The 27,455-nt window shown below is 44.0% G+C and overlaps 1 protein-coding gene across 1 annotated transcript in view; it reads right to left on the bottom strand.

Moving 5' to 3' along the window:
* The window catches only part of LATS2 (large tumor suppressor kinase 2), a 47,527-nt gene continuing 22,877 nt past the window's right edge, over window positions 2,806–27,455 (bottom strand). The window contains exons 3-8 of the mRNA XM_021379610.1: window positions 16,056–16,188; window positions 11,555–13,092; window positions 8,239–8,821; window positions 7,479–7,661; window positions 6,105–6,211; window positions 2,806–5,411 (exon numbers count right to left, since the gene is read on the bottom strand). Of these exons, the coding sequence (XP_021235285.1) occupies window positions 4,917–5,411; window positions 6,105–6,211; window positions 7,479–7,661; window positions 8,239–8,821; window positions 11,555–13,092; window positions 16,056–16,188 (3,039 nt within the window). The 3' untranslated portion in view covers window positions 2,806–4,916. The remainder of the gene's footprint in view (window positions 5,412–6,104; window positions 6,212–7,478; window positions 7,662–8,238; window positions 8,822–11,554; window positions 13,093–16,055; window positions 16,189–27,455) is intronic.

Below are 27,455 nucleotides of genomic sequence, written 5' to 3'. Positions count from 1 at the left end.
TCAGCAAATTAGGCATCATTTTAGCAAAATTTGTAACTCTGAACCTGCCATCGAACCGATGAAAGCAACAAGCAGTTACTAAGTCAAGCTTACTGTTGTACCAAGGACTAAAATGACAAATGCTGCAGAGAGCGTTATCAAAATGACACAAAAGCTAATGAGACCATGTGGCTACCACGACAAGCAGCTGAGATACCAATCCCACAAGAGGCGATTTCATGTTCAGACTTTGCATTACTAAACACATCCCAATAGACTTGTCATAGAAACACAGTATTGTAGAAGGGTTTGGGTTGGAAGCCCACCCAGTGCCAACCTCCTGCCATGGGCAGGGCTGCTCCCCACCAGCTGAGGCTGCCCAAGGCCCCATCCAACCCAGCCCTGAATGCCTGCAGGGATGGGGCACCCACAGCTTCTCTGGGCAGCTGAGCCAGTGCCTCGCTGCCCTCACAGTGAAGAATTTATTCCTTACAACCAATCTAAATCTACTCTCTTTCAGCTTAAAACCATTGCTCCTCATCATGTCACTACAAGCCCTGGCAAGAAGTCTTTCTGCGTATTCTACACAACCCCTCTCTATGCACTGAAAAGCCACAGTGAGATCTCCCTGGACCGCAGGCTGAAGAAACACAGCTCCCTCAGCCTGTCTTTGCAGCAGAGGTGCTCCAGCCCTCTGTGCATTTTTGTGGCCTTCCTCTGGGCTCACCCTGTTAGGTGTCCATGCCCTTATGCCGGGGCCCCGCGGCTGGATGCAGTAGCCAGGTGGGGTCCCATGCTATGGGCTGTAACTCTTTGGATGCATACAAAGCCACCAGTGCTCTTTGGGACGAAGCAGGGTTGTGCAGCCAACTATTAACATAAAGGTGACAAAAGGACTTGGTATGTGTTTTACTTAACAAATACCCATACCTGCAGGTGTACACGCATGCCTCCTAGCCACGAGCAATGACAGCGTCGTGGTTCTTCCCCACACAGCACGACTCTGGGGCTGTAGGCCCAGCTTGCTCCATGCACACATCTGCAGCCTCTCTCCTGCCCAGCAGCACCCTCGGGACGGGGCATTGTACACTGTGCGCTCCCCAGAAATCCCCATGAACATCCCAAGGCAACCACTGACAGTGCAGCACAGATGGAGCAGCTTTGAAGGCTTTTTCCCGGCTCCCATTCACGATCCAGTACCATCAGCTGTCTCGCCCTGCCCCCACTTGCCGCTCACACATTCAGTCTCCTCCTTATTTAAGGGAGGCCACACGCCTGGGGCTGTTCTGCTACCAGCGCTTTCCTCCCATACGCAGAACCAGAAGATGCAGTCATGGGCATTTTTCACCTCGCTGAAGGGCAGCCAGTGCATCCGGCAGCCCATGTGGATTTTAATTGCTCGTGTCACCGGGCTTCTGCTGGACTTGGAGCTACCGCAGCCTTTGCAGAAGGTGACCGCAGCTTTACGGATCAGATCCTCAGTTTATTTTCATTAACGATACTGATAATGAGCCCCGGACTCTGTTTTTACCAGCACTGCCCAGGGCACGTTCACTGCTCACACCCAAAACCAGAGGAAGTCACAACTTCCATGTTAGTGCTGCAGATTTCTTTGCCAGGAAAAGCATTTTTACACATTTTTTCGTTTTAACAGTTGCTATTCCTACATTATCTATTCCTGAGATTATTTCCTCTGTGAAAGATTTAATATACTTAATTCCAGTAATATTTTTAGTAACAGTTGCTATTTTCTGCCAACATTTCTGTATTTTGGGATGGAATCAAATTGTATGTTCTCAATTCCTCTTCCCATCGCAGTCTCTCTAGGAAAGCTTTTAGAGCTGTTCTTTCAGACCTCATAGGCTACATGGAATAGAATTTTCTGAAGCCTACGAGACTGATTTTCCCTGCCACTCCAGGTGATGGCCCCACCTCCTGCATGGCTAATCCCGTTCTTGCATTTCCATTTAAAAGTCAAATGCTTTTTTCCCTCATTTAGTTTGTGTTATCCAGGCTAGGTTTTAACTTCTTAGCCTGTAACTTCTGCAGGTAGTTCTTGCTCCTTGAACCAGGAATGATACTGGTCGCCAAGAGCTGCTGCTGTTCCCTGGCCCCACCAGAGAACACAGAGACAAGGGGCTGCAGGAGCCCTGTTTTCTTTTAAAGCGAGAGGTTTGTTGTTTTATTTTTTAAATAAAAAATGGAATTGACATAACTTAAAACGTTTCTGCGGGAAGCTCAGCAGAGCCGAGAATGCCTGGAGCCGGTCCCGATGTGTGCTGCACAGTTACCTGCCCACCTTCCATCACATTTACTTCTGTTTTCCCCTGAGGGGATGAGAAGGTGTGAGCCTTCTGGAGATGGCACCTGGTAAGCTGAAAGGATGTAACTTCCAGTTCAGCTCTTCTTTAGGAGCCATGGGAGTTGGAGTTGTTCCCCGCAGTACAGATGCTGAACAAGCAGCCCATTCAGCGTGGAATCACCGCTTCCTTTTGGGCCTGCTTTGCTTAATTGCAAAGACTCCGCACTTGAAGGTGAATTACTGACCTCTCGGACATACGGCAGGAAGGAAGCACAGCTCCCCACGGCTGCTCCGCAGAACCGCTGCTGTGGAAGTGACAGCGTCGGATCCAACGCCACATACTTCGTTATACCAAAAATGGCCTTAACACACCCAGAAATCCTGCACCAAATGCTACAAAGAGGTGAGATTTGGATCTTGTGTTTGTAGCTCAAACCCATCACTAACATTACAAAACAAGACGTTTTAAAAATTCCACCTTAAAATCGGCAGGAACGATCCTTTTCAAGAACACATAATGCTTCTCAGATTTTGATTCAGATTTTTAATAAATTGTGCCAGTAGAAGCTTTCAAAGGCAATGATATATCAATAAATAACAGTTAAATCGAGTTCCTGAGAAAGAACCTACCACATGAAAGAATGTCAAATAGATGTAAATAACAAAAAATGGCATTACTATATAAAAAAGCAGTAATACTGAACCTTACATGAACTGTCACAACACAAGCACTGCATACCTCAGAACATTCCTCTCATACAAATGTAAACAAATACACAATCATTTCTGTTTAGTTTAGGCTGATGAATTTATATGTTGTTGCTTAGATATCTAAACACTGGATAGGATAGGATATGCTAAAACATTAAGGAATAATATGTGGAACAATATATGGAAAAAATAACGAAGTTCCAGATTAAAACAAAAAAAAAGAAGCAAAAACACATTAAAGGAGTGTTTTCCTCAAATGTTATGATGTCAATCACTTAAATAGGACTGGTACACTCATTTGAATTAAGGATTTTTGTGTGTGTTTACTTAGTTATATATAATATATGCAAATACGTATGGCTTAATTGCTTTAGTATTCTGATATCATCTCAAATAATTCTCACTTATACATATAAGAAAAATGCATATTTTAACATAGTTAAGAATTGATATTTCAAAGAATGTCTATAATCTGACAGAAACAAAGGACTGTTGTGCTCCACCACAGCAACGTTCTCATCTAAGGACAGCAGGGCAGCACGACCTATCAGCAACGCCAGCATCTTCAGATGCCGGTGCCTAAAACACTGGGATCCTCAAGGGATGCACGGATGGCCGTGCAGAGAGATGTGCTGGCTGGAAGAGCTGTGTCTGTCTCTGTGCTCCGGGAGCACAGCTTGAGCCCTTCTGCTCTGAGGACACCGAGCTCCACGTTGGCACTGGTGCTCTGCGTTACTGACAGCATTAGACAAGGAAGGCTGTGCTGCATGCTATGGGAAGGGCCAGACCCGGCCTGCTGCCACTCATCTACCTCCTGGCTATGGTCTTACTATCGATCCTTCGTGGGGAAACGTGTGTGCCCGTAACAAATGGTTACTAAAATGATCCACTGCATCAGACCACAAAACCACTGCTCAGTTATAAACTTCGCAATCTGTTTTACAAAATTAGTATTGGATACAATCATAAGAAGGAACCATCCACACGATACGTTATCAACACACGGTTTAAAACGGTCTAATTTTAGACCCTTAGTAAAAACGGATCCACAGGACCTGCCCGTGAATGGCAAGAAAAGGCCATTTCAAATAGAAAAACACTGCTCATGCAACATTCTTCACACACTAGACAATGAAATCACACCCAAATAATCGCTTGCTCACACTTTCTATTACATTCCAATAAGCAGAAGGAAATCAAGCAGCTTTAAGGTTATGTCACAATTTTGAAATGTGGAAAATACATATAATAAACAAAAATCATGGTGCGAATACAATGGCATCAGTAAATTAAGAAAAATAGAGAGCTGACTTTTTTTTCGTTGTGGGTTTTTTTTTCTTTTTTCTTTTTTTTTTTTTTCTTTTTTTCCTTTCTTACGTTATTGCACAGAGACCTCTCATCACATGTTCTTCAGCTTTACGCGTTTTCCTAAATGTGAAATAAGTGCTATGGATAAAATAAAAATGTAGAAAAGAAGAACAGCAGCATGATTTGTCAAAGTTAATCCCTATAATTTAGTAGGAAAAAAAAACACCCTGCTATAAACAAAATATAAGTGCTCTTTATTCATTTAAAAAATAATGCTGACGGATGCAGAAATCTGTAAATGTTAATCTGAGTAGGGGGATGCTGACCTCAAATAAAAATAGGCCTAGAAATGATAGACTTCTGGCCTTGCAGATTTTGGTGAAGACCAGGACTTCAAGTGTAATTATCAACAAAGTTATTTACAGTAAAACTGACCTGAACTTCCAAGAGTGTCATTTTTAGGACCTGGCCCTGCAAGTTTCTGACTCCCCACGATGACTTCAGCTTCATCTGAAGTTAGACAGGAACAAGCACTGCAGGATCAGCTCCCAAAGGATCAGTTAAAGGCCCTAGTGGATTTGAGATTAGTCTTACCTGGAGTACTCTATACAATAATTTACACATATACAGGCTGACAAGCTCCAGTCTGATCCACCACGTCTTTGTCCTCTACACTGGATTTCTCAGACTGGCCAACTTCCATTCCAGAAGGTTTGGGATACCTGAATGGATACCCATTGTCATCAAAGAACCTTCGGAAAGTGAACTCATAAAAGGCATGTTCGGTGTGCTTGCTATTGGAAGAGGCTAATGGATCCCATGTCCTGGCGCTGTCACCGCTAGCATCGTTCCAAGGACTTTCCTCTTCAACTGGATCAAAATTGGAAGTGTCCATTGGATGGCTGATCTTTGGAACATAGGGAGCTGGCTGCCTACGGATATCAGTAGAGAAGTCCATAGAGTGAAAGAAAGAATGGGCCTTAATATCATCTGCTCCATTTCTTCCAAGCCTGTCCTCAGCCGCGCAGCACAGCTTTGTGATGAGATCCGTTGCTTCAGGGCTTAGCTTGATCTGAGAGGGAATGTGCAGTGTGCTTTCCCAATTTATCACCTGAAGATGAGAATGGTATTAAAAAACTTCTAATCCTGGAAGCAGAATCCTTCTGATCCTTTTATCAAGACTAACTGTACTGAAGTATACATGAAACTAGTCAACTCACATCCTGTATAATTATTTTAGAGGTTCAAGAACCCAGTGATTACATAGCATCAGCTGTTAAAAGATTTCTTTTACAAATCAAGAAACATTGTCAGAGAGCAAACAGAAGAAGCAATTACATTTTAAAAAAGACAATTAGTTCATGGAATGACTTGAAGAAGTTGCTCCATTCAGTCTCCAAATTGTAGGAAACCGGTTATGAGATACATTCTTTCTAATTAAACCACTGACTGCTTAACTTTGAAACTCTCGCATTACCATCTGAAATTACCATTGCTGTACCAGCTGACTCAAATCTGATAAGCACCCTGAATAATTGATATGCATGAACCTGTCCTCCAGAAACCAAAATTATGCAGAAGATTCATAAAATTAACAACTATCTATGCAATTGGACAAGTCAGTTCTGGTTTGACATTCACCATCTTCACTGACTGCGAAAGGTTTTGTCCCTGCACAGAACAATTTAAAGTCAAGCTTTTACAATCACACCTCCTTTCTTCAGTACAAGAGGGGATGTATCTGTACATGGAGGAGGAAAGATGGAAAAGGTTAATGTTTTGCTACCACAGGAATTCCACTTACCTTCAGTTGGGTTTCTGTGGGTGTAGGAGCCAGAAAAGGAGGCTGCCCCACTAACATCTCAAAGAGGATCACACCAACACTCCACCAGTCACAGAGCTGAGTGTATCCTGAAAGGCAAGTCAAAAGGTTGTCCTCCACCAGTCACAGAGAGTATGTACAGAGCTACTATTTCCTCTTGCAATTAAAGAACAAAACCTGCAACACAGACTTTTACCTTGTCTCAAACAACTGACCCAAAACCGAAGGACTCTTGATCCAACCTCATCATAAAATGCTTCTGCTTGCTGACTTAAATTCCACTCTTGTCAGTAAAGATTTAATACTGTTGTCTGGGAAGCATTCTCAATATTTTTAATTCTCAACAACAGTAAAGGGGGAAATCACATCATTAGGAAGAACAAAGTTTTTTTTCAAGATCCATCCAACAGTTCTATCGCTTCACAGCATAAACTGGCCCTCAAAGAACACAAAATGCTTAACAATCAGCGTCCCCCTCTTGGTTCAGTGGAGCTGACATCAGGGGTTTGAAAAGCTGCTGAAAGACAAAGCCTGACTGGAGATAAAGATGACTTTTTGAACAAGTTCCAAGCAGAGGAACAAGTTAAATCACTTAATTGCTCAGACAAAACAAGTAAGATACAGCTCTGAGATCCTCGAAAGGAATGGAGGACTTGAACACTGAGTTCAATGGAGACTTTTGTTATTGGATGCAGTAGAATCTAATCTGAAATCTCTTGAATTGGAAGAGAGTAGAGATAAGCCTTAGGGTCAGGGTTGCAGACAACTCTGCACATCTAATCTCCTTGCTATAGTGAACAGGTCTGTTTGTTGTGGATAGTCACAGAGTATTGTTTACACTCCTCAAGCTTAGCTTCTGAGTGTAGTATGTCCAGAGTAACTGGTATAAGGCTTTTTTTGTTTTGTTTCCTCAAGATTCTGGCCGGGAATCTGGACAATATGTTTCCACCAGTTTCTATCAGCCATACTGAAGTGACCCGTCTAAATGGGTCTTTCTAAACAATCAGATGGCTACTTGCTGCTCTCTGTAAACTTGCTAGTGGTCATAATCTATAAGTACAGACAATTGGCTTTAAACTTGAGAAATGGCTCTGCCAACAATATCTGACATATTGGCAGTCTCCTTCAAAGGCCTCAGAGTGAAGAGATATGGAGACAGACAAAGCATAATCACCTTTAATGTCAGCACTGTGAAGCTAATCAGCAGAGCATGTACAGAAATCTGTTCTCCTTAATCCAAGTCACCTATGAACTTCAGAATGACAAACTTCCAAAGCATCAAATTAAGGAGAAAAAAAAATAGTATTTCAAAATACCTATGTTTACTTAAACAGAAGAAAAATAGAGATTATCTACCTTTACGAAGCAGGACTTCAGGAGCAATGTAATTAGGAGTTCCGACTAATGAGTGGGCTAGACATCTCTGATGTTGCTTCTTAGCTCTTTGTTCCAATGTCTTCAGCCTGTCTCCACATCTACAGTTGGACACATCATCCCAAAGATCACTGGGCTCCATGCTGTCTTGTCTGATATGACTCCCTTTCAAGTGGGAGAGAAAGTTTACAGTCACGGTCATAAAACACAACATGCAAAAAGAAAAGCATTTATCTAGACTTAGTTTTGCCATCTTCTAGCATCACAGAAGAATGGCACTTAAACTCTAAACCCGAGGCACTGTCTTCTGCCCTCTCCCTCACAACTGGTTTTCCAAAACCAGCAGAATGTCTCTGTCTCAGCACAGGCAAGCATGCTGCCATACAGGAGATACAGAACAATGGAATATATTTAGATTAGCTATACCAATTGTTCATGACCCTTTTGCTGACATACTCCAGTAGTCCTCAATGGCATGCACAAGAGGTACCTGGACTACTTTAAATCTGGGATTAAATTCTTTCACTACCAACAGACATCCTCCAAACAAGTATGAACTGAAAAACCGCTGCTGCTGCAGTGGTCAGCAAAACTACTGACAGCGATTTGAAAAGTACTGGAAACAAAAGACTAGAAACAAACTAACCAAATGAGTAAGACAAACCCATCATAATTCCCTCACATTTCTGCCAAGAGTTTTGTTTCAAGATAAAAAGTGCAAATAAAGCCTAAGAACACTAACCTTTCTGATAGTATTTTGAATTGTGAGTCCACCTGAATCCCGTACACAGTCCGAAGTCAGTCAGTTTGATATGCCCATCGAGGTCTATCAGAATGTTGTCAGGCTTGATGTCTCTATGAATAAAACCCATTTTGTGTACACTCTCAATAGCCAAAGTGAGCTCTGCAATATAAAATCTGGCAAGACGCTCTGGAAAAACCTCCATCCGAATGAGCAGACTCATCATATCCCCACCAGGGATGTAGTCCATTACAAAGTACAAGTTCTCTTTATCTTGGAAGGAATAATAGAGTTTAACCACCCACTCATTGTCTGCCTCAGCAAGTATGTCCCTTTCTGCTTTGACATGAGCCACCTGGTTCCGGTTCAGTACATCCTTCTTACGCAGAGTTTTCATGGCATACAGGGCATGAGTATCCACTTTGCAGGCCAGGCATACTTCTCCAAAGGCACCAATGCCCAGAGTCTTGATTTTCACAAACATAGATTTGTCCATTTTGGCCCTTTTAAGCCTGTTGTAGTTGGACTCCTTCTGGTAGAGAATTTTCCTCATTTGTTCCTGTTCTGCTTCACAAAGGCCTGCCTTTATAAGGGAAAGCAAACCACGAGAGCTAGTAAGGTTATATTCACAGCAACAGAACAATAAACTAGCATTCCCAAAACACATTTCTCAGAAAAATTAATCGAGAATGAAATGAGACATTCAAGACAGTCAGTCTCTGGTCTGTCTGTCAAGGTGCTTCATTTGCCTGACCTTGCTACATGAATTTACTGTATCTAAGATTGCTCTGTGTTTCTCATCCTCCCAAGCTACAAGGAATGGGGCAATACTGTCAGGAGAACATAACAGAACAGATCTGATCATGGGATTTGGTTTATAACTCTCAACTGTGCACTTTGCCAATACACTCCACTACATGTATGCACACTGCAGTACAACTTGAACTGAGATGCAGCAGCCTCCTTTGTTAATTAGTAGCTCTCCAGAGCAACTCATATGAAACCTTCCTACCAAGCAGTTGTGTTGTTTTTTTCATAGCAATTAAGAAGCTGTTTTTGATGAAATATCTTGGGACCCCTCTTCCTTCAAAATCATTTTTCTTCCTCTGACATATAGAGCCTCCACTCTCAAGCTTCGCAGACCTCTGTCTTCCCTCCCAAAATATACGTACATAACCCTAAGCTCCAGCCTCCTCCCAGATATTGAAGCCTAGACCCAGGTCCTATTTCCCCTTTAAATGTGCTTTTTCCCTTTGAACCTGAACTGTAACAAAGCTGGCTTATCCAGACACCTTCTGTCCCCATAGAGTCTTAAAGTAATTAAAAGTAACATTTCACATGGCTGAAGGGACATAGCTCCTGGAAAAGCAGAGAAGTACCCAGCTGGACTTTCCCCACCCTTCAAGATACAGCCTGCACACTTCTGTCTTCATTGCCTGTCCCTGCGCTGGGGGGAGCTACTGGCGGCCTTCACCAGCAGAAGCCTCTGGGCTGATTCCCAGTATCCTCTGACAGTTCCTTCCCTGCAGCAGACCCCCTTCCTTTTGAATAACCTGAATCCTGAACTAAGTGAAGCATTTTGAGAGGAAGATTAGTGCATGATAGGAAGAGGCAGTGGGGGGGATGGTGGATGGATGTGAAGCTGACTGATGAGCAGGCTCAAGACCCGAGTATTCACCCACAAGACCGCTGCTTTCAATTTTTCATTTCACACTGCAGTCTAGGCCTTTAAAGATGAAATGTGGGCAGCCAGAGTATGCAGCAAGATCCCCACAGTGTAAAAATGAAATCCATATGAATAAAGGATTAAGGAGGTCTGAAAAAACTCACAGAACAGGTAGAGTACCTAAATCCATAATAAAATAAGCACTTATTGTTTTAACGCAAAACAATTAGTGTGTTGTGTTCTTGGTTAATTCTGGAATAATGCAATATTCAGATGGCCAAAATCTCCTGAGTTTGTGGCGCGTTATTCCAGCCAGATATGAGGTTGCTAGGGGAAGGAGCTGTTTTTGTTCATAATTATCTCTGAGTTATGAAGTGAACGAAAGCTGAAGGGCCAGAAAAGAACTGATGCTGTTAGTTTCTTTTCTTATTTCTTTAGAGATCGTTCCCCAGCTATCTCAATCTCAGGAAAATATCCACTAAATCCAAGCAGCGCAACATAACCTATGCTTGCACTGAGGACAAACTATACACTGTCACTACAATTCTGACCTTTCAAGAGATTTTTAGAAGCATTAAATGTAACCTAGGCAAACAAACCACTGGGTTTTCTTGGGCAGAATCACACAGAATCACAGGGGTTGGAAGGGACCTCAAGAGATCACCGAGGCCAATGCCCCTGCTAAAGCAGCTTCCCTATAGTAGGTGCACAGGTAGGCATCCAGACGGGTCTTGAATATTTCCATAGATGGAGAACAATGTGAGTATCAAATTAATTGACTCTAGAAATTAACTGTTCTATGGAAGATCAGTTATTATCCATTATGCATTAATAATAGATTTCATTAGAGTTTATCCTTAAATACAAAAGTAGACTAGTCATACTCTAGCTAATCATGCCTGAAGGGAAAAAAAATTAAAAACTTTTCCACATTTAAAAATTAAAAACAGAACTGCCAGAGCAATCATCAGAAGTTGGCAGCTTGTTTCAGACAGCCCTATCAGTGAGTCAGCTCAGTCTGAGCGCTACTATTAGACGAGAACGAAGCTCTCACTCAAAGTGCACCTCACTGAGACCTGCTTCTAGAACAAGTTCCAGCAAAGGGTCCCAAGATAATTTCAGCTGGCCAAGAGATGATTACTTGCATGGTATTATTACTAACATATGTTCAAGAGACAATTTTCAGTCAAGTATTATATATTCAAGGGAAAATACAGCATAGTAAATCTACTGCCAAGTTAAACCGTGGCTTCGGTGAGTAAGCAGTTGCTATCATGGAATAGGCAGGAAGAACCAGAGCAAAGAGAAAACCTTTCCCAGAGATCTTTTCAAGGGCTGAAAACTATTGTCAGTGTTACCATGGTCTCAAACCTGGCTGCTGAGCTCTTTCCTAAGCAAGCTTAATACTTTCCTACTATGAGTGTCCTTGCTTCATTTTACTTTTCTTGTATGGGGACATACTTCTTCTCTCAGGTTCTTCAAACAGCCTCCCAGATCTGCACCCAGGCTTCTAAGTGAAAATAGTCTGGTACAGGGAGGTGTTGAACACCTATTACCACTTCCCAGAGAACTCGCCTTTATACATTTTTTGAGTGACTTAAAATAGTAATAATTAATGTGACCTTATTTATTATATTAAAAAAAAATTACTTTAGCCATTTCTTGCTCCAATTGTAATCTTCTGTTAATTTTCTGCTGGTAGGTTTTTATGACATTCTCTACATGTTGCTCCATATAGAACTTGAAAGCAAATGGTGAGTAGCTCTTTATTCGGGATTCTCGCTTTTCCTCATCTTTGCTATTTTTTCGCACGGGCACCGGCGATGTCTGGATCTGCTTTTTATCCTTGCTTGGTTTTTCAGCTTTAGTGTTCTTGCTGTTTTTGTCATTTCTCTCGCTGTTCTCCTCAGCCTTATTGCATGTTGAACTGGGAACTACACGGAGGGTCTGGTCTACACCCATGCACAAGCAATTGATATCAAACTGCTCAGAGCTGCCGGGAATTAACAAATGCTTGGGATATGGCGGTGGTGGACACCGCAGCTCCTGATTACCGTAATCCACATCTAGTTGATAGGCATTGGCTGCTCCAACAGCTGGCACATGCTGTTCAATGATCTCTAGGCCATCCACAGCCGGTGCCTGGGCAGGTAACCAGCCAGGATGGGAAGGTCCCACTGCAGTCTGAGGCTCAGGTCTCATCACTCGCATGCTCTTCACTGGCTGGAGAATATGAGCAGATGTGACCGCTGTGATTGTATTTGGAGACGTAATCGAAGGATCAGGTTTCCCTGGAGGCACCTGTCTTATAGACACGGTCACTTGTGGTTGTTGCTGATGGTTGTTAAAGGAGTTTGTTCTGCTTGGCACTGAGGCATCAGGTCTGAAGGATACGTGTTGCCGTGGAGATGTTTCTATTCCCGGGTTTTGTAAAGAATCTCGTCGTGACGGCGTTGCTGCCTGCCACTGCTGAACTTGAGGATTATTCATGTCATAGAGGTCCATGTTTAGACTATTTCTCGATGGAGTTAGTAGATTTTGCGGTGGGCTGTCTGAAAAATCGTTACCAAATGCTGGACCTCTGGATATCACGTGCATTTGATGGGAGGGAGGACTTGTCTGCTTGTGATGAGAATGTGATATATACAGGCTTGCCGGTGCCTGCTGAAATGCATGACCGGCGTTATTTTGAACAACTGCCCCTTTATTTGGGAGATTGGCGTAGCCTCCCTCCTGCTGCATCTTGTTTTGGAAGGATGGACTCCGCTGAACACCATACCCCATGGGCTCCCCCTGCACCATCATGTGCTGCCTACTGTAATGTTGGCTGTTGGAGCCATGGGAGGCCTGCAGCTGCAAGGCTGGGCTGCTGTGATTAGACACGGGATAATTAATCACAGAAGACTCAATATTTGCAGGGTATGTTTTCTGCTGATGGCTTGTTGGTGTGCTGTGAGTGCCAACGGCAGGAGGTCGCTGTACAGGCGCAGTCATAGCTGTAGGCTGTGAAGCAGAGATTAAATAGTCCATGTATGGCCGTGGAACTTCAGGTAGCATATTTGCACCTTCTGCTGCAAAGCCTGTCCCTTCATAGGCTGCATTAGTGATTTGATGGTAGGACGGAAAAGATTCGCTTGATCCTTCGAAGCTTGGCCTGCGGGTTACATTATTTGGCACAATACCCTTTCCTTTATAAAAAGAACACAGAAGAATATTAGGAAACAATTCAGGTGAAGCAATTACTTTGCATTACTCATCCACCTATCCATACACATGCATACAGTCTAGGGATTATGCGTTACAAAAAAACCCTACCTTCCGAAACCTAAATTAAGCACTCTGGAAAATCAAAGTGATAGGTGCCAAGTATTACTACTGATAACAAGCTACTGGCTCACAACACTGATCATGCCAGGAATCATCAGGGAGTTCTACCAAATCATCAGAATAGAAGCACAAATTCCTTTACTGTGAAGTCATCAGATTACACTTCAGCCTGGTTTTTAAAGCTGGACCAGCTTTAAAATTACTGGTCATTGCTCACAGACAGGAGGAAGCTACAAAGTAGAGGGGTAAGTACTGCACACATAGGGGAAAAAAAGCTCCCTGAAGCACCGTCAGTACAACTTGAAACCAACGCTGCTATAAGCTACCAGGTCACGAGTCCACTTCCTTCTACACAGTGAGCTCACTACTCATGCTGGGGATCTGTTTGCATCTCTCTGTTCCATCATGCTCCTCAAACATCCTTGCTTTCTCCTCTACTTCATTTACAACAAAGGTGTAGTGCATCTTAGCCTGTCTTCTTTCCAGCATGCTGGGCAAAGAATTTCCCCTCAAATTACTAATCTTCCTGCTGTTTGGAAGGCCAGTCTTTCTGTGTGCCAACATGCTAATCTCAGCTTGAAGGACTGCAGAGAGGAGATACCAGCATTCCTGTGCTGGAAGTGTTAATGGCGCTTAATGGCACAAGCTCTTTCATCTGTGGACAAACTGCGGGTGTAGAAATGCTCTTCTAAAAAGATAGGGAGATACTCTGTGCTGTCCCCTATTTTTTGTTCCCCCTCTGGTTCTTCAGCTTTCATGAACTGTAGGACTTGGCCCATGTATGCTTGAACAATTTCCTTTTAAAATCTTGACTTCACAAGGTCCACAAGAACAGTCGTACTGCACTAACAGGCTGGACTGCTGGATTGCAAGCTTATTTCATAGAATCATAGAATTACCTAGGTTGGAAAAGACCTACAAGATCATCCAGTCCAACCATCCACCTACCACCAATAACCCCACTAAACCATGTCTCTCAACGCTATATCTAAATGTTTCTTGAACACCTCCAGGGTCGGTGACTCAACCACCTCCCTGGGCAGCCCATTCCAAGCCCATTTGCCTTACAGCATGTCCCAGCTGGGCCAGGTGTAGCACCCTTATGCACTGCTGCGGACTGCTCACCTGCATACCCACAAACTCACAAGAATATGTGGAACATTAAGCCAGGCCTATGCACCATTTCTGCACAATGAAGAGGCTGTGCCCATACTAAGTGACACTTCATAAACAATGCAATGTTTTGAAATTAAATCAAGTTGGACAAATTACCAACATTCTTTCAAGTGAAATCTATAATCAGCAGCACTTTCTCCTGTGATAACATAAGGCCACACTTACCAAGGCTGTACTTGTAACTACTCCCTGGAAGCTGATCGGCCAGAACACAATGAGATGCACTGATAAGGCTGTGGCACTCCAAAGAATCCTAAGAAGTGGCTGTTCTGGGCTGGATGTGGGAGGCAGCCACATGACCATTTTGTCACCTCCATCTTCAGGAATGATTTGGAGCCTCAGGGACAAACTGACTTTGTTTTCCCCCATCAGAGGCCATGGAGGAAAGCAGTAGCAGTAACTGTCCTCTATTCTGGGATACGAACTTCAGCTGTGCAAGGAATCTTGCTGATGTAAGGAGAGGTATGACCTCCATGTCCTAGATTTGTAGACCAGTAAGTCTGTTCTGGTCTGTCTAAGGAATATTTTGGAATGTGAAGATACCAAATATACTAGTTGCTGCTGACTTCCCCCCCCCCCCCCACATTCCTATCCAGCAAGGTTACAACCATCTCTTGCCTATGAAGTGTTCTAAGTGTATTCTATAAGATTCATTAACTGCATTCATGGCACCAACTCTTTTTATACATAGTCTCTGTCCAAAAGAAACATCTATTAAGTTTTAAGTCTTGACAATATGCTAAAACTCACTAGCTTTACTATTAAAGTAAGACTAAAACGAGTGATGTGAAAAGTCTATTTCCATATACCAATATATGGAATTCAGAAGTGTGAGCTTCACATTCTTGAACTGCAAATGGAAAGTTCCTGTGCAGCATTACACGCTTCCCAATCAGCTGCAGGAGACCTGCGCTACCCTCGCACAAACAAGGCAACATCAAACAAATCAGTATGGTTCTGTTGCACCAAAGGCAAGCAAACATCGTTTGCACGATATTTAAGTTTTGCATTCTGTATCTAAAGGTAAAGGGAGATCTTCCGCTCAAAAGGTTAAGGACTCAAAAGCTGCATGTATTAGAATGTTAAGAAAGCAAAACCAACAACGGAGTAATTAAAGCTTTCTGTCTGGAAAGACTTTTCAACCCTTTTAAAGAAGATGTATGTTATTTTTGATGTTTGCTGACTCGGCACACGCAGGGCTCAAATCCTCCCATTATGTTTCTATTGGACAGAGCTGAAGCAGACTAGCAGGGATGAGTGCAAAGGTTCTGCCACCTCGGCCTGAACTATTTCTGCAGTCTACTTACAAGGATGTTAACACGAATGAATTCCTGGGAAGGGAGATTCACAGCTCCACAGCAATTATCTGCATGCAAGTTTTTACCTCGTGGTAGACTCAAGATGGTTGAGATGACTCGCACTGAAGGATACACAGCTTTGTGTTTGGGAAGGTGGAGTATGAACGTGCATGCAGATGGCTGTTGTGAAGCAGGTGAGCTGCGCTCACCTTGAAGCCCGGCTGAGCGTAACCATCTTCTGCAAGACTACTGCTGGACACTGCCAATCCCCTTCTTCTTAACAGCAATAAGTTTACTCGATAACTAGCTTACTGCAAGGAAGAACAATTTAAAGAAAACTTCATGCTTACCTGGTGAGGTCTGCTTAATTACACGTACTATCTGCTCGTTTCTAGGATCCAAGTAGCCCATCTTACTGATATATTCCAGAGCTGCTTCGATACTTCTGCTACCTGTCTGCTTCAGCGCCCGCACAGCCATCTCCTGTATAAAGCAAACACAAACTGAATCACACTGAGAGAAAGCTCAAGCACTGTACTGCAAGCCAGAAAGCAGTAAGCTGTCTTAAATTTATAGAAACTTTTTGTAATTTGCACCTGATCACAGCTGCATGAAGCCAAATGGACTCGCGTTTTGAAAACACTTGTTTACCCCATGCAACTTGAAAATTAAAAGAAGCCACCAACTTCAACCTACCCAAACTGCAGATCTGGAAAAGTCAGCATAATTTGACTTAGTGTGAAATAGAAGGAAATACTTGGCTTTTGGTATTTGAGAGCACGTCTCTCAACCATGCCAGCATCTCTCTATACAGCGAGTACAACTCTAAGGTTCCCCAAACGCCACAAAAGCTAAGTAGGCAGGGACTGATTTACCCTCAGCAAATCCCTGTCCCACTAGGGGCAGTGGGGAAGACTGTTCTTAGCAGTACTGCTCACTACCTATGTGGTAAACAACCAGCACATTAAGCTGTATTTCACATTATTGGCCTTTCTAACTGTATTTTATTGAGCACGCAGTCATTACTGAAAAATTAATATGGGTGCCAGGCATACAATCCAAAAAACACAACTGAGCAAAAATAAATACTCCAGTTGAACTACTCCATCATAATCACCATTAGTGTTCCCTGCTCTCCAGCCAGGAAATCACTCATCCTCACAGGGCTGCAAGGTCTTTTCTGAAATGATGGAGAAACCGAAATCCAGCTTGAATTCATAGCACTGAACTTCAGCCATCAAAAAGTCAGATTAACTTGTCTAAAGAAGCTGCTGAGAATTTCCAGGTACTTACATAATTACTTCCAGAAGGCAATTTATAAGATAGAAATAACAGGAGATAAACTCATCTTTGGTGATAGATTATTAGAAGACTAATTTCAACTGGACCATTAGCTCTTAGATAGCTGGATTTGCATGAAATAAATGTTACTGCCAAGGAGATGCCTGCAAAGCTCATTGTCCTGCCACCTTATTGCCACTTTAGGGGGCCTGTTCAATACCTTTACTGATGACCTGGATGAGGGGACTGAGCACAGATGACACCAAGTTGGCACAAAGTGTTGATGTGCCTGGGGGTAGGAAGGCCCTACAGAGGGAACTGGACCTGGATCACTGGGCTGGGGCCAATGGGATGAGGTTCAACAAGACCAACTGCCAGGTCCTGCACTTCAGCCACAACAACCCCAGGCAACGGTAGAGGTTTGGGGTAAAGTGGCTGGAAGACTGGGTTGAGGAAAAGGACCTGGGGGTGTTGGTCAATGCTCGGCTGAACATAAGCCAGCAGTGTGCCCAGGTGGCCAAGAAGGCCAATGGCATCTGGGCTTGTGTAAGACATAGTGCAGCCAGCAGCAGCAGGGAGGGGATCATCCCTCTGTACTCAGCTCTGGTGAGGCCGCACCTCGAGTACTGTGTTCAGTTTGGGATCCCCACTACAAGAAAGATATCTAGGCCCTGGAGCGTGTTCTGAGAAGGGCAACGAAGCTGTGAGGGGACTGGAGCACAAGTCTTATGGGGAGCGGCTGAGGGACATGGTTTAGTGGGGAAATATTGGTGGTAGGTGGATGGTTGGACCAGATGATCTTGAAGGTCTTTTCCAACCTTGGTGTTTCTATGGTTCCATGGTTCTGTCATCACGACCTGCCCACAGGCACTGAATCAGATGGAGTTTGAGCCTGCTTGGCTGCAGATGTGCTGACTGTGTTGGTACAGCACTGCAGACACCCAGCTCTCCCACGGGGCAGGGCTGCGTGCCGGATTGCACACAGGTAGCCTCAGCCCATGTGCCCCTTTCCACATCATCTGTAGCAAAGAGCTTTGCTTGGCTGAACTGCAAGTGCGTGTTACATCCTCACTCACTGTTTACTTAGCAATGGAGGATGGTCTCAGATGACACTAATTCACACTTAGGACAGAGCCACATGCTGGCACTTGGCATTTAGCTTTGCTTAGCTCAGTCCCCTGCTACTCCCCCCAGACTGGAATTATTTTCTCCATTACTCAGAGGTTCTGCTTGGGGAATAGCTATAGCAAGTTTGAATATTTTTCATACAATTTATGACTCATAATTCATAGAAAGGCAGTAGTTGGTTTCACATTTCCTATAGCTGAAATATTTCACTGGCATCAACACACTACTAAGTGCAATTCTAAATCAACAAAAACTATTATGCATGAAGGAAAGAATTTCCCACAATGTTCTTTCCCCCTTTCTGTTTTCTTCTTCTGGATACATTTCTGAAGCATTAGCAAATTCGTATCTTAGTGCTCAGCGCTCTCATCATCAAGGGGTTGCTAGCACACCGCCCACTGACACTGGCTGGATCTGAACTTATAACACAAGTCTTCAATTTACCCAAAATCAAATGTGCTCAATACACAAAAAGATCTCTGAGCTGGATCTTGGGCTTTTTTGGTTTTGAATGCTATGGGGTACCAAGAGAATAAATGTCTGGTAAACAATTACCTTAACCATTAATAAAAGTCTACATCATGCACTTCTTCCCGTCTTAAATATGCTAGCTCTACAGAATTTAGAGATGCTAGAGAAGGTATGCCTTTTATCACCACCATAATGATAATATCTCTGAAAACAAACCTTCCCTCCTACACTAGCACTACTATTCTCACCTTTTGCCTTTGCCACTGTCAGAAGAATAACAGCATCAAAACAACAACGGTCTGCTCACAGCTGTGTTCTAGCTTTAGCAGCCATAATAGGGGATTCATATTTAAATTTCAGTGGGAACAATGAGAGGGAAAAGCCCAGAACATTTCAGGACAGAGTGTATGTTAAACTGAGAGAGCCAGCAAGAGCTTGGGATGGGTGGATGTGTCAGTGACAATCTCACCCTTGCAGCCCATAGTGAGGACAGCAGCCTGGTAGCCAGCCCTCTGCCTCTCGTCTTCATGAGTTCTTCCCGCTCTCAGAAGGGTTTCCTCACCACTGACCCTTTCTGCTCAGCATTTACATTGCTGCTGGAAAAATGTAAGGTTTCTTGTGGTTCAAAAGAACACCTGTATTCCCCAAATCCCACAGCTTTGGCCTTCCCCCCCACCAGATATCGTAAGACACACACAACCTCTGTTCATGATGCCAGTTCCCAGAAGGCTTGCATCACATCTACGCACATGAGGGCTGACCAACAAAAAAATGAAGATTTCATGTAGGAAAGGAGAGGAAGAAGTGCAGAAAATGGATTACATAGTGTCAACAGTTACGCTTGTGGAAGAGCTGGAGGTTGAGGGTAGAGGTTTAAGTCAGGTGGAAGGTGTTTGTAAGGAGGAGAGCGGGCTCAAGAAGAAGAGAAATCAATGCCGCAAGTCTGCAGACTGATACTGGAAACAACAGAAAGGCTGGGAAACAACTTGACAAATGCTGGGCAGGGAGAAACGTGCACAGCTACACTGACACAGCCAGAGCTGTCTCAGTGTTACCACTGCAAGGTAAGTACATTTTAGAAATGGGAGGAAGACCAGAAAAGAGACAAGAAAAAAAAAAATCCACTTTGAACAAAAACATTCAAGCAGGCACAGGACCAAATCCAGCTCCCACTGAGGTCAACAAAGGTTTCCACTAACTGCAAGGTACACTGCTCCAGGCCCTCTGTTTCTGCTCATTTCCCTTTCAGCAGGCCAGGCGCTGTCAGCTGCAGCAGCACCCCTGCTTCATTCTGCTCGCTCCTCAGCCAGCTGTCAGGCTCCAAGCACAAACACAGCCCTGGCAGCGTGCGCCCAAACCACCAGGGAACAGAGCAGTCCCGGCCCCAGCTCATTCTTTGCATTCTGTGTATTCCCCTTGGCAAATTCGAACATCTCTCTGTGAAAGGCTTCTACATACCCTTTTGCTTTCAGACACCGCTGTTGGTGAGAAGAAGAAAAAAAAAAGCTACAAAAGGAAAACGTGCTGTTACAAACAACTAATAACTTTATAATTGATGTTACAACTGCAATATTAGAATGAGGTTTCAGCGGTTAGTTGTGGTTCAGGACAGATCTAATGGAAAACCAGCGTCAGGCCGAGAACCACAAAGTCACCAAGGCAGTCTTTGTGGACTGAGGCAGCTCTGCAAAATTCCAAATTTGTGGGTTCACAAAGAAAAACGGGAGGGAGGCTGGTTCTCAGCTACAGCCTACAGCGGCCACCCAAACCAGAGAGCTGCACGGCCAGCACGCTCAGTAATTTCCCCGTTCCTGTGTCGGCAGAAGGCAGCTTGCCAAGCCATTTCAGGATGTTGCTAGAAGGAAAGGCACCTTTCAGCTCAGATGCTCGACAGGGAAAATCCTTGTTTAATGGTAAACAGATATTTGGGTAGGTGCACATGGAGGCTGCATCTCGCTCTGCGCTCCGTAGGCAATGTGAAAGGCTTCCCCTGCTTTACCCTCCTGCCTGGCCGCGCTCCACCAGCACTGGCAGCGGTGAGCGTTCTTGCTCTACTACAGGGTTGTCCAGCAACATTTTTCATTCAGAAAGCTCCCAGTTGCCAAGACGTATTTATCATCCGAGTGAAGATTGCACAAGAGGTTACAATAAGTAAGACCTTTTCCCAAGAACGTTGTGCCTGAAGGAGACAATAGGTCCTCCAAATTTTGGCAAGGGCAATTACTTGCTAACAACAACTAAAAATTAATGACTCACTTTCCATTCACAATGAAGGATGGGCAACAGATGCAGGAAACAGATAGAGGTTCCTTCCGGAAGGGAGAAAAGTCAGGCTCATGCCAAAAGACATGCTCCAGAATTGATTATGAACCTTTCAGGGATAGTCCACCATTGCAGGAAATTTCATTCATGATTTTAAACGTGCAGAAACTAAGAAATTCAGGAAATAATGTGTACAATACGCTCTGTTGGAATTACTGCAGCTCTACAGAACAGAGAACTGTATTTTTTTAATATTCCTCATCTGCAATTACTCTCTACTTGCATGCTTCATCCAACTTTGTACTCTACTTTAGCTTTGCCTGATTTCAGGTTGCTAGCACCACGGGCGCTAGCAACCTGACCATCTTGTCCACAAATCATCATTCCTGAACTAAAGCCCAAATTAAAACATTCTAGACACGTAACTAAAGATCCATCCCAAGAATCACTAGAGATTTTCAGTTTTAGGGCATCAAAATAGCAGGAGAACAGCACAGGCAAAAAAGACCTACTGAGTGCCTACTTGTCTTACACGGGATCACTTAGCCCTTCATAGTCCATGCAATCCATTCAGAAAACAAGGGGAATCTATCTCACAGCCAGCCAAGATTTTTCTGCCCCCACCGCTCCATTGGAAAGCTTTCACAGCTACACTGCTTTCTTGGCTGTACATCTTCCTCTTACTTTCAGCCTCAATTTCACATGGTCAGTTAATCCCCCCTACCTTTAGTTTCAATTACCTTTTAACTTCAACAGCTCTGCTATTATCTATTGGGAATGAGCCCCCTCTCATCCCAAGGGTTGCACGTTGGCCTCCTGGGCTAAAAAAAACCACATTCCTTTGATTTTCTCTTGTAAAACAGGCTCTCCACTCTCGTTATCGCTGCAGTAGCCCTTCTCTGTATCAAGGAAGATCAGACTGGAACACGTGTTTTGATAAGAGCTGCACACCCCATTCTGAGTAAGATGCAGACGGTGGTGATCTTACTTTCGAGGCAAAGTCATTCATTTTCTTTGTTGACTTCAGCAGAGGAAGTCTGAGTTTAGGGCTTTACTCCTGGCTTTCAGTCCTTGCTTGGAGACTCTGCCCTTTGTGCTCCCCAGTCTACGCCCAGTTCAAGTAGTACTCCAGCCCTTAAGGTCACCCATTCTTTTGGTAGGACATTCCAGCCCTGCTCTGCACCGACTGTATGTTCTCAATTTGTACTGTCAGAACGTTGGTTTTTTTTATCTATTTATTTTTTTAATCAGATTTATTAATGGAAGAAGTATAAAGAACATACAAGCTAGAGTACATGAAGTACTGAGGGCTGGACAAAAATATGGGCAGGTGATGAAATATAAGGCTCACTAAGTTAAACCAAATCAACATGTGAAAAAAAATCCTAAGCTGTAAATTAGGAATGGAGTTCTACAGGTAAGGAACAACTTTAACAAGAAAGTTTCAAAATAGTATTTCCAGAGGATATTTGAAGAACTAACAAGGGGAGTATGCCCCAAAACCAGAGGGAGGATTTAGGAAATGATACAAGGCTCTGGTAAACATCCTATCAGAATAAAAAAACAGAAGTAAAACTACTATGACATTCACTGCCATCTCACTGCTCATGCCTTTCTAACTCTTAGTCTTGATTCAGACAGTCACCTGCAGGCTCATTAACTAACTTGTGTTTGCACAGCCTCTGGTAGAACAAGGTCCTGTTCTGGCTTCTCTTGTGGCACTGTGATAATTTACAATTAAATAGAAGTAATGAAACAAGCCCAAAAGGTTCAACTTGCACTAGTAGGCACAAAAGCTGTCGGAGCGCTCGTGCATCAGTGCTCCTGGGTCCCAGGACAGAAACCCTCGTAGTGCTACCACACAAACCAACCCCGCAAGACTGCCTCCATCCTTGAAGCCACAGACCATGCCACATTTACTCTGGCTAATGGATGGAATGTGTGGTAGCACATCAGGCACTCTGAGAAGAATGTGGTAACAGGAAGGCCTGCAGGAAATGGAGAGGTGCTGCCCTAAGAAACAAACCCGCACAACGCACGGGCTGCCCTGAAGAAACAACTAAAAACAGGCAAGGAAAGAGTGATCACGGCATTAACAATAATGAAAAGGGAGTGAGAAGAATCAAAAGCTATCACTAATGCCACTTGTTTTTGGATCTTTCTGGTGAGCAGGCTGGGAAGCACGAACAAAGCCGAGCTGCTGTGCCCCAAGCAGGAGGTGGGGGCGAGTGGAGGGCAGCAGGGAACCAGCCGGCCCCATGGCACATGCAGCTTGGCTTGGGTCCTGAAGAGCACAGCAGAGCCTACTCTCCTTCCTGCCCCTGCCAAAAACACACCTGTGCTGGTGTTCTCGTTTCCCTTAGGCATGCAGTAGAACAAGAGACACTGGCAGCACCCACAGACCAGCTGCCACGCCCATATATTCACTGACACCCTTTCCTGGAGGCATCTGTCCTACATCAGTTTTGGGAGGAGCACGGGCTTAAGCTCTGCCAACAGTGAGAGGCAACAGGAACTTCTCTGCAAGTGCAGAAAGGCTCAGTCCTAGAAAACACGCCTTGCTTCAGGTCATGCAGAGAACTGAGGTGTAGCAAAGCGCTCAGTTTGAACACACACAGTATGACAAGACCATCTCCATGCTAAATTCACAAGCCAGACTTGCATTAATGGCAATGAAGAAGCACAAATTTGTATGTTTTCACTGTGCTAGGGATCTCACCTTCTATCTGCACCAGTCCTTTCTGTGATGACACCCACAGCTTTCCACACAGTGCTGAGCCCTACACAGACACAAGGGAAGAATCCTATTCTGAAAGAGATCTCTAATTTAAAGCAGAACAAACAATTGCATATGCAGCCATAACTGTTCCTCATTACTCTAGATCTGCTCACTGGAGAGCTATTCCAACTATTCAGAGCTCGGCCTAACCAAATGACCCATGACCGATTCATGAACAGAAAGTTCTTTAAATCTCTCTTTACTCAGTGCCGGAGCAGAAGGAACTCAAACCAGAAGCATTATTATGTGCTAAATCAGAAATCCCGTACTCAGGACAAGATATGTTATATAAATAGCACTTACAAATTATTGCATTGTCAGGTTTATATCACAGAGCAGGATGAAATACCTTACTTGCCACACACACACACAACGCCTTTCCTAAGGTGTTATTTTACTTCTCTAAAATGCCCCCGCTTTGGGGCAAGAAGAGGGAACTGGACAGGGCCTGCAGCAGGCTCCCAGCTCCAGCTCCCTCCCGTCCTCCCTGACTGCAGCTTCTGTGCTGACCGCTGCTCCATCCAACAGCTCTCAGCCACACTCCAGCGAGGCTTTCGAGCTCCTCAGGTTTCCAGGAGCCACGCCAAGCCACTGCCCCTCAGGTTTAATGCTGCAAAGGTAACACAACACCTTGGAATAGCTAAAGATTTCTGAAGAAACGGAAACAGAGCACAATTAGAAAATAAATTTAAATATGAAGACACAAGTTGTCCCCAACCACAAGGCATCATGTACCCCAAACCACTCAGTGAAACCCCCATCCAGGTTCCTGTTCTCATTTCTGAACAGAAAGAGGTTCCAGCACACATTCCAGCCCCTTTTGGCACCAAGTCCAGTGCTGGGGCAGCTCTGAGGTTCCCAACTAGAACTCAAGTAGCCCATCAACTCCTCATCAGAGACAACCATTGAACCTTTTGTGCAGGGAAGAGAAGCAGACAGCTTGTTGTCTGTCTCGTTTTGATTGAAGTTGCTAAAGCTTTCAACACAGCACTTCCTGGCCCCATCTTCTATTTGCTTACTCCTTGCAGGAAAGCAGGTGAGTTGGCACATGAGCAGCCTTCAAGAGTCCTTCAGCAGCAGCACTGCAGGGACTGCCAGGCTGTATCAAAAGTCATTAGCAGACAAAGTCAGGCTTTAAAGTCTCATAACTAGGCGGAAAACAAACACAGTGCAAGAATCTTCAGATGCTCTTTTGCCATTTGAACCTTTCCTTTGGATTCAACTGTTTTATAACACAAGCCAGCAGCGTGCCCAGGTGGCCAAGACAGCTAATGGCATCCTTGCTTGCATAAGAAACAGTGCAGCCAGCAGGAGCAGGGAGGGGATTGCCCCCCCATACTCAGCTCTGGTGAGGGTGCACTTTGAGTTCTGTGTTGACTTTTGGGACCTTGCTGCAAGAAAGACATCGAGGCACTGGAGTATGTCCAAGAGAAAGGCAACGGAGCTGTGAAGGGTCTGGGGCACAAGTCTTATGAGGAGCAGCTGAGGGAACAGGGATTGTTCAGTCAGGAAAAGAGGAGGCTCAGGGGAGACCTTATCATTCTCTGCAACTGCCTGAAAGGAGGCTATGGTGAGGTGAGGGTCAGCATCTTCTCCCAGGTAACAGTAACAGGATGAGAGGGAATGGCCTTAAGTTGCACCAGGGGAGGTTCAGGTTGGATGTTAGGAAAAAATTTTTCTCAGAAAGAGTGGTGAGGCACTGGCACAGGCTGCCCAGGGAGTGGTGGAGTCACCATTCCTGCAAGTGTTCAAGAAACATGAGGATGTGGCCCTGAGGGACATGGTTAGTGGGCATGGTGGGGATGGGTTGACAGTTGGACTTGATAATCTTAGTCATCTTTTTCAATCTTATTGATTCTATTATTCTATGTGTTAAAATGGTAGTTCTAGCAATAGCAACATCTTGCTGTGCCAGGACCAGCCGCCATTTTAAAAGGGCTGTACAAACCCTTTTCTGTTAACACCAATCCCTTGGAAACGTCTTTGTTCAAGTTCTCCCTCCCTGGCAGGCTGCCTGATGAGCAGGCCCACTTGCAGCAGGAAGGGCAGGCCGTCCCTGCTCCCCTCCAGAGCTGCCCATCACGTTCTGAGCAGTCAGAACTACATGACGACTCCTTCCCAACAGCTCCCACATCCTTCTGAGACAGCAGGTTTTTTACCCTATCAGGGCAAGTAAATCAAGCTGGATAGAATAGCAGTTCAGTGAAGGTTTCACGATGAGCTTATTCCCCTTCATTAGCAGCAAGTGATGTGTTTGCTAATTTTATTGCTCATGTTAGCCCGAAATGCATTTGGCTGGCATTCCATCTACAGTAATGCTATTTGTAAATCAGAGCATTTCTTTTCAGTGGCCACGGACACTAAAATGAGTGGTTCTCATGGCTCTTCCTTCTACTACGGATACATCTTGAGTCATGTGTAAAAGGATTTTTACAAATATTCACGGAGCTTGCAAATGATTTCTTAGCCAAACGCGATTCAAGGGACTTGTCAGCTGGGTATTCAGGTCCAGCAAAATGAGTTATGAGCTTTGTTGTGCAGGAATAAAGCCCCAGAGCACTGAAGGGAATTGTGTCAAAGACTGGAGGAGCTTTTAGAGCTGCCAAACTCAGCTGCTCCCCAGAATGTCATTCGGTGCCGCACATTCGAAATGCATTAGGACCGCTTACAGCATTTCTCCATATTCAGCTTGACAGATTGAATTTTGCACCCATCCTCGTTAATGGGGCCTATGTCAGATTTACTGAGTGCTGCCTACTTAAAACATTACACATTTTCTTGTATTTCCGAAGATTTTAACATTTAAAGAGTGTACTCCTCTCCTTCTCTTGCAACTTTGCAGTTGTATTCAGTTTAAAAACACCAGAACTTTCAAGTGTTGTCTCAAAAACTCCTGTTTCCACCTTGATTTTTCTCCTAGGAATACTCTAACAGAACTCTAAAACCACCACGATACCAGGCTGGAACACATTACCACTGAATTGGTCTCTCCTTTGAGGATTTGTACCACAATGGGACTCCAGAGGGACCCCAACTGATATCCTGCAGCAACACACATGCAGAGAGACAAAAACAACAATCCAAGAAACGTAGCTGCATTGTGAGAAGCAGCCTTCCTTCCTCTCTCAGCCTCCCAATGCAAGGCAGCGGTCTCATGTAACTGAAGAAACATCTGGCTTTTATCTCAAGATTCCTCATATTTTTCAGTACAGACACATATGCACACACTCGTGCAGAACGCACGTTAGGCAAGGCCACTTGGCGTATTTATTGTCCAAAGAGTAAGAAGATGTATGCTAGACTTTTTACACGCAATATGGTTTTAGAATTTGCTGGTGTTTGGGATCTTTATTTATTAATTGGAATTTTCTCTTTTTAAAATCTCATTCAAAAATATGAAAAAGTCATTTTACGTTTAAGGCTTAGAAATCAATGCACTCAACTTTGTATTGCAATATGCTCCAATTCTGCAGCATTAGGGAACACATGAGACATTTTCCAGAGGTCAATTAGTTCCACTCAGTTTATCAAACACACGTGTGCAACATGGGTCTGAAAGCAACAGCTACTCACCACTGACTACTGCTTAATGAGAAATATCCCCAAATAGTCTAAATGTTCTGTGTGACTGCTAGTCACTGCAGTTGCCTGTGGTTGCAAGATAAAGCTCAACTCTTAACAGTGCTAGAGGCAAAAAAAAAAAAAAAAAAAAGAGAAAAAGAAAAAAATCGGACCAGATAAAATATCCGAAGGTCAGGCTTTTTACATGTAAAGCAGCCGCAGTAGAATTATTCACATTCTTAGCACATAACTGCCCAGGATGAAATTC

The sequence above is a fragment of the Numida meleagris genome, chromosome 1 (genome assembly GCF_002078875.1).
Source record: "Numida meleagris isolate 19003 breed g44 Domestic line chromosome 1, NumMel1.0, whole genome shotgun sequence".
Classification (NCBI taxonomy): domain Eukaryota; kingdom Metazoa; phylum Chordata; class Aves; order Galliformes; family Numididae; genus Numida; species Numida meleagris.
Note: the sequence above shows the minus strand (reverse complement) of the source record. Positions and strands in the feature narration are given on the sequence as shown.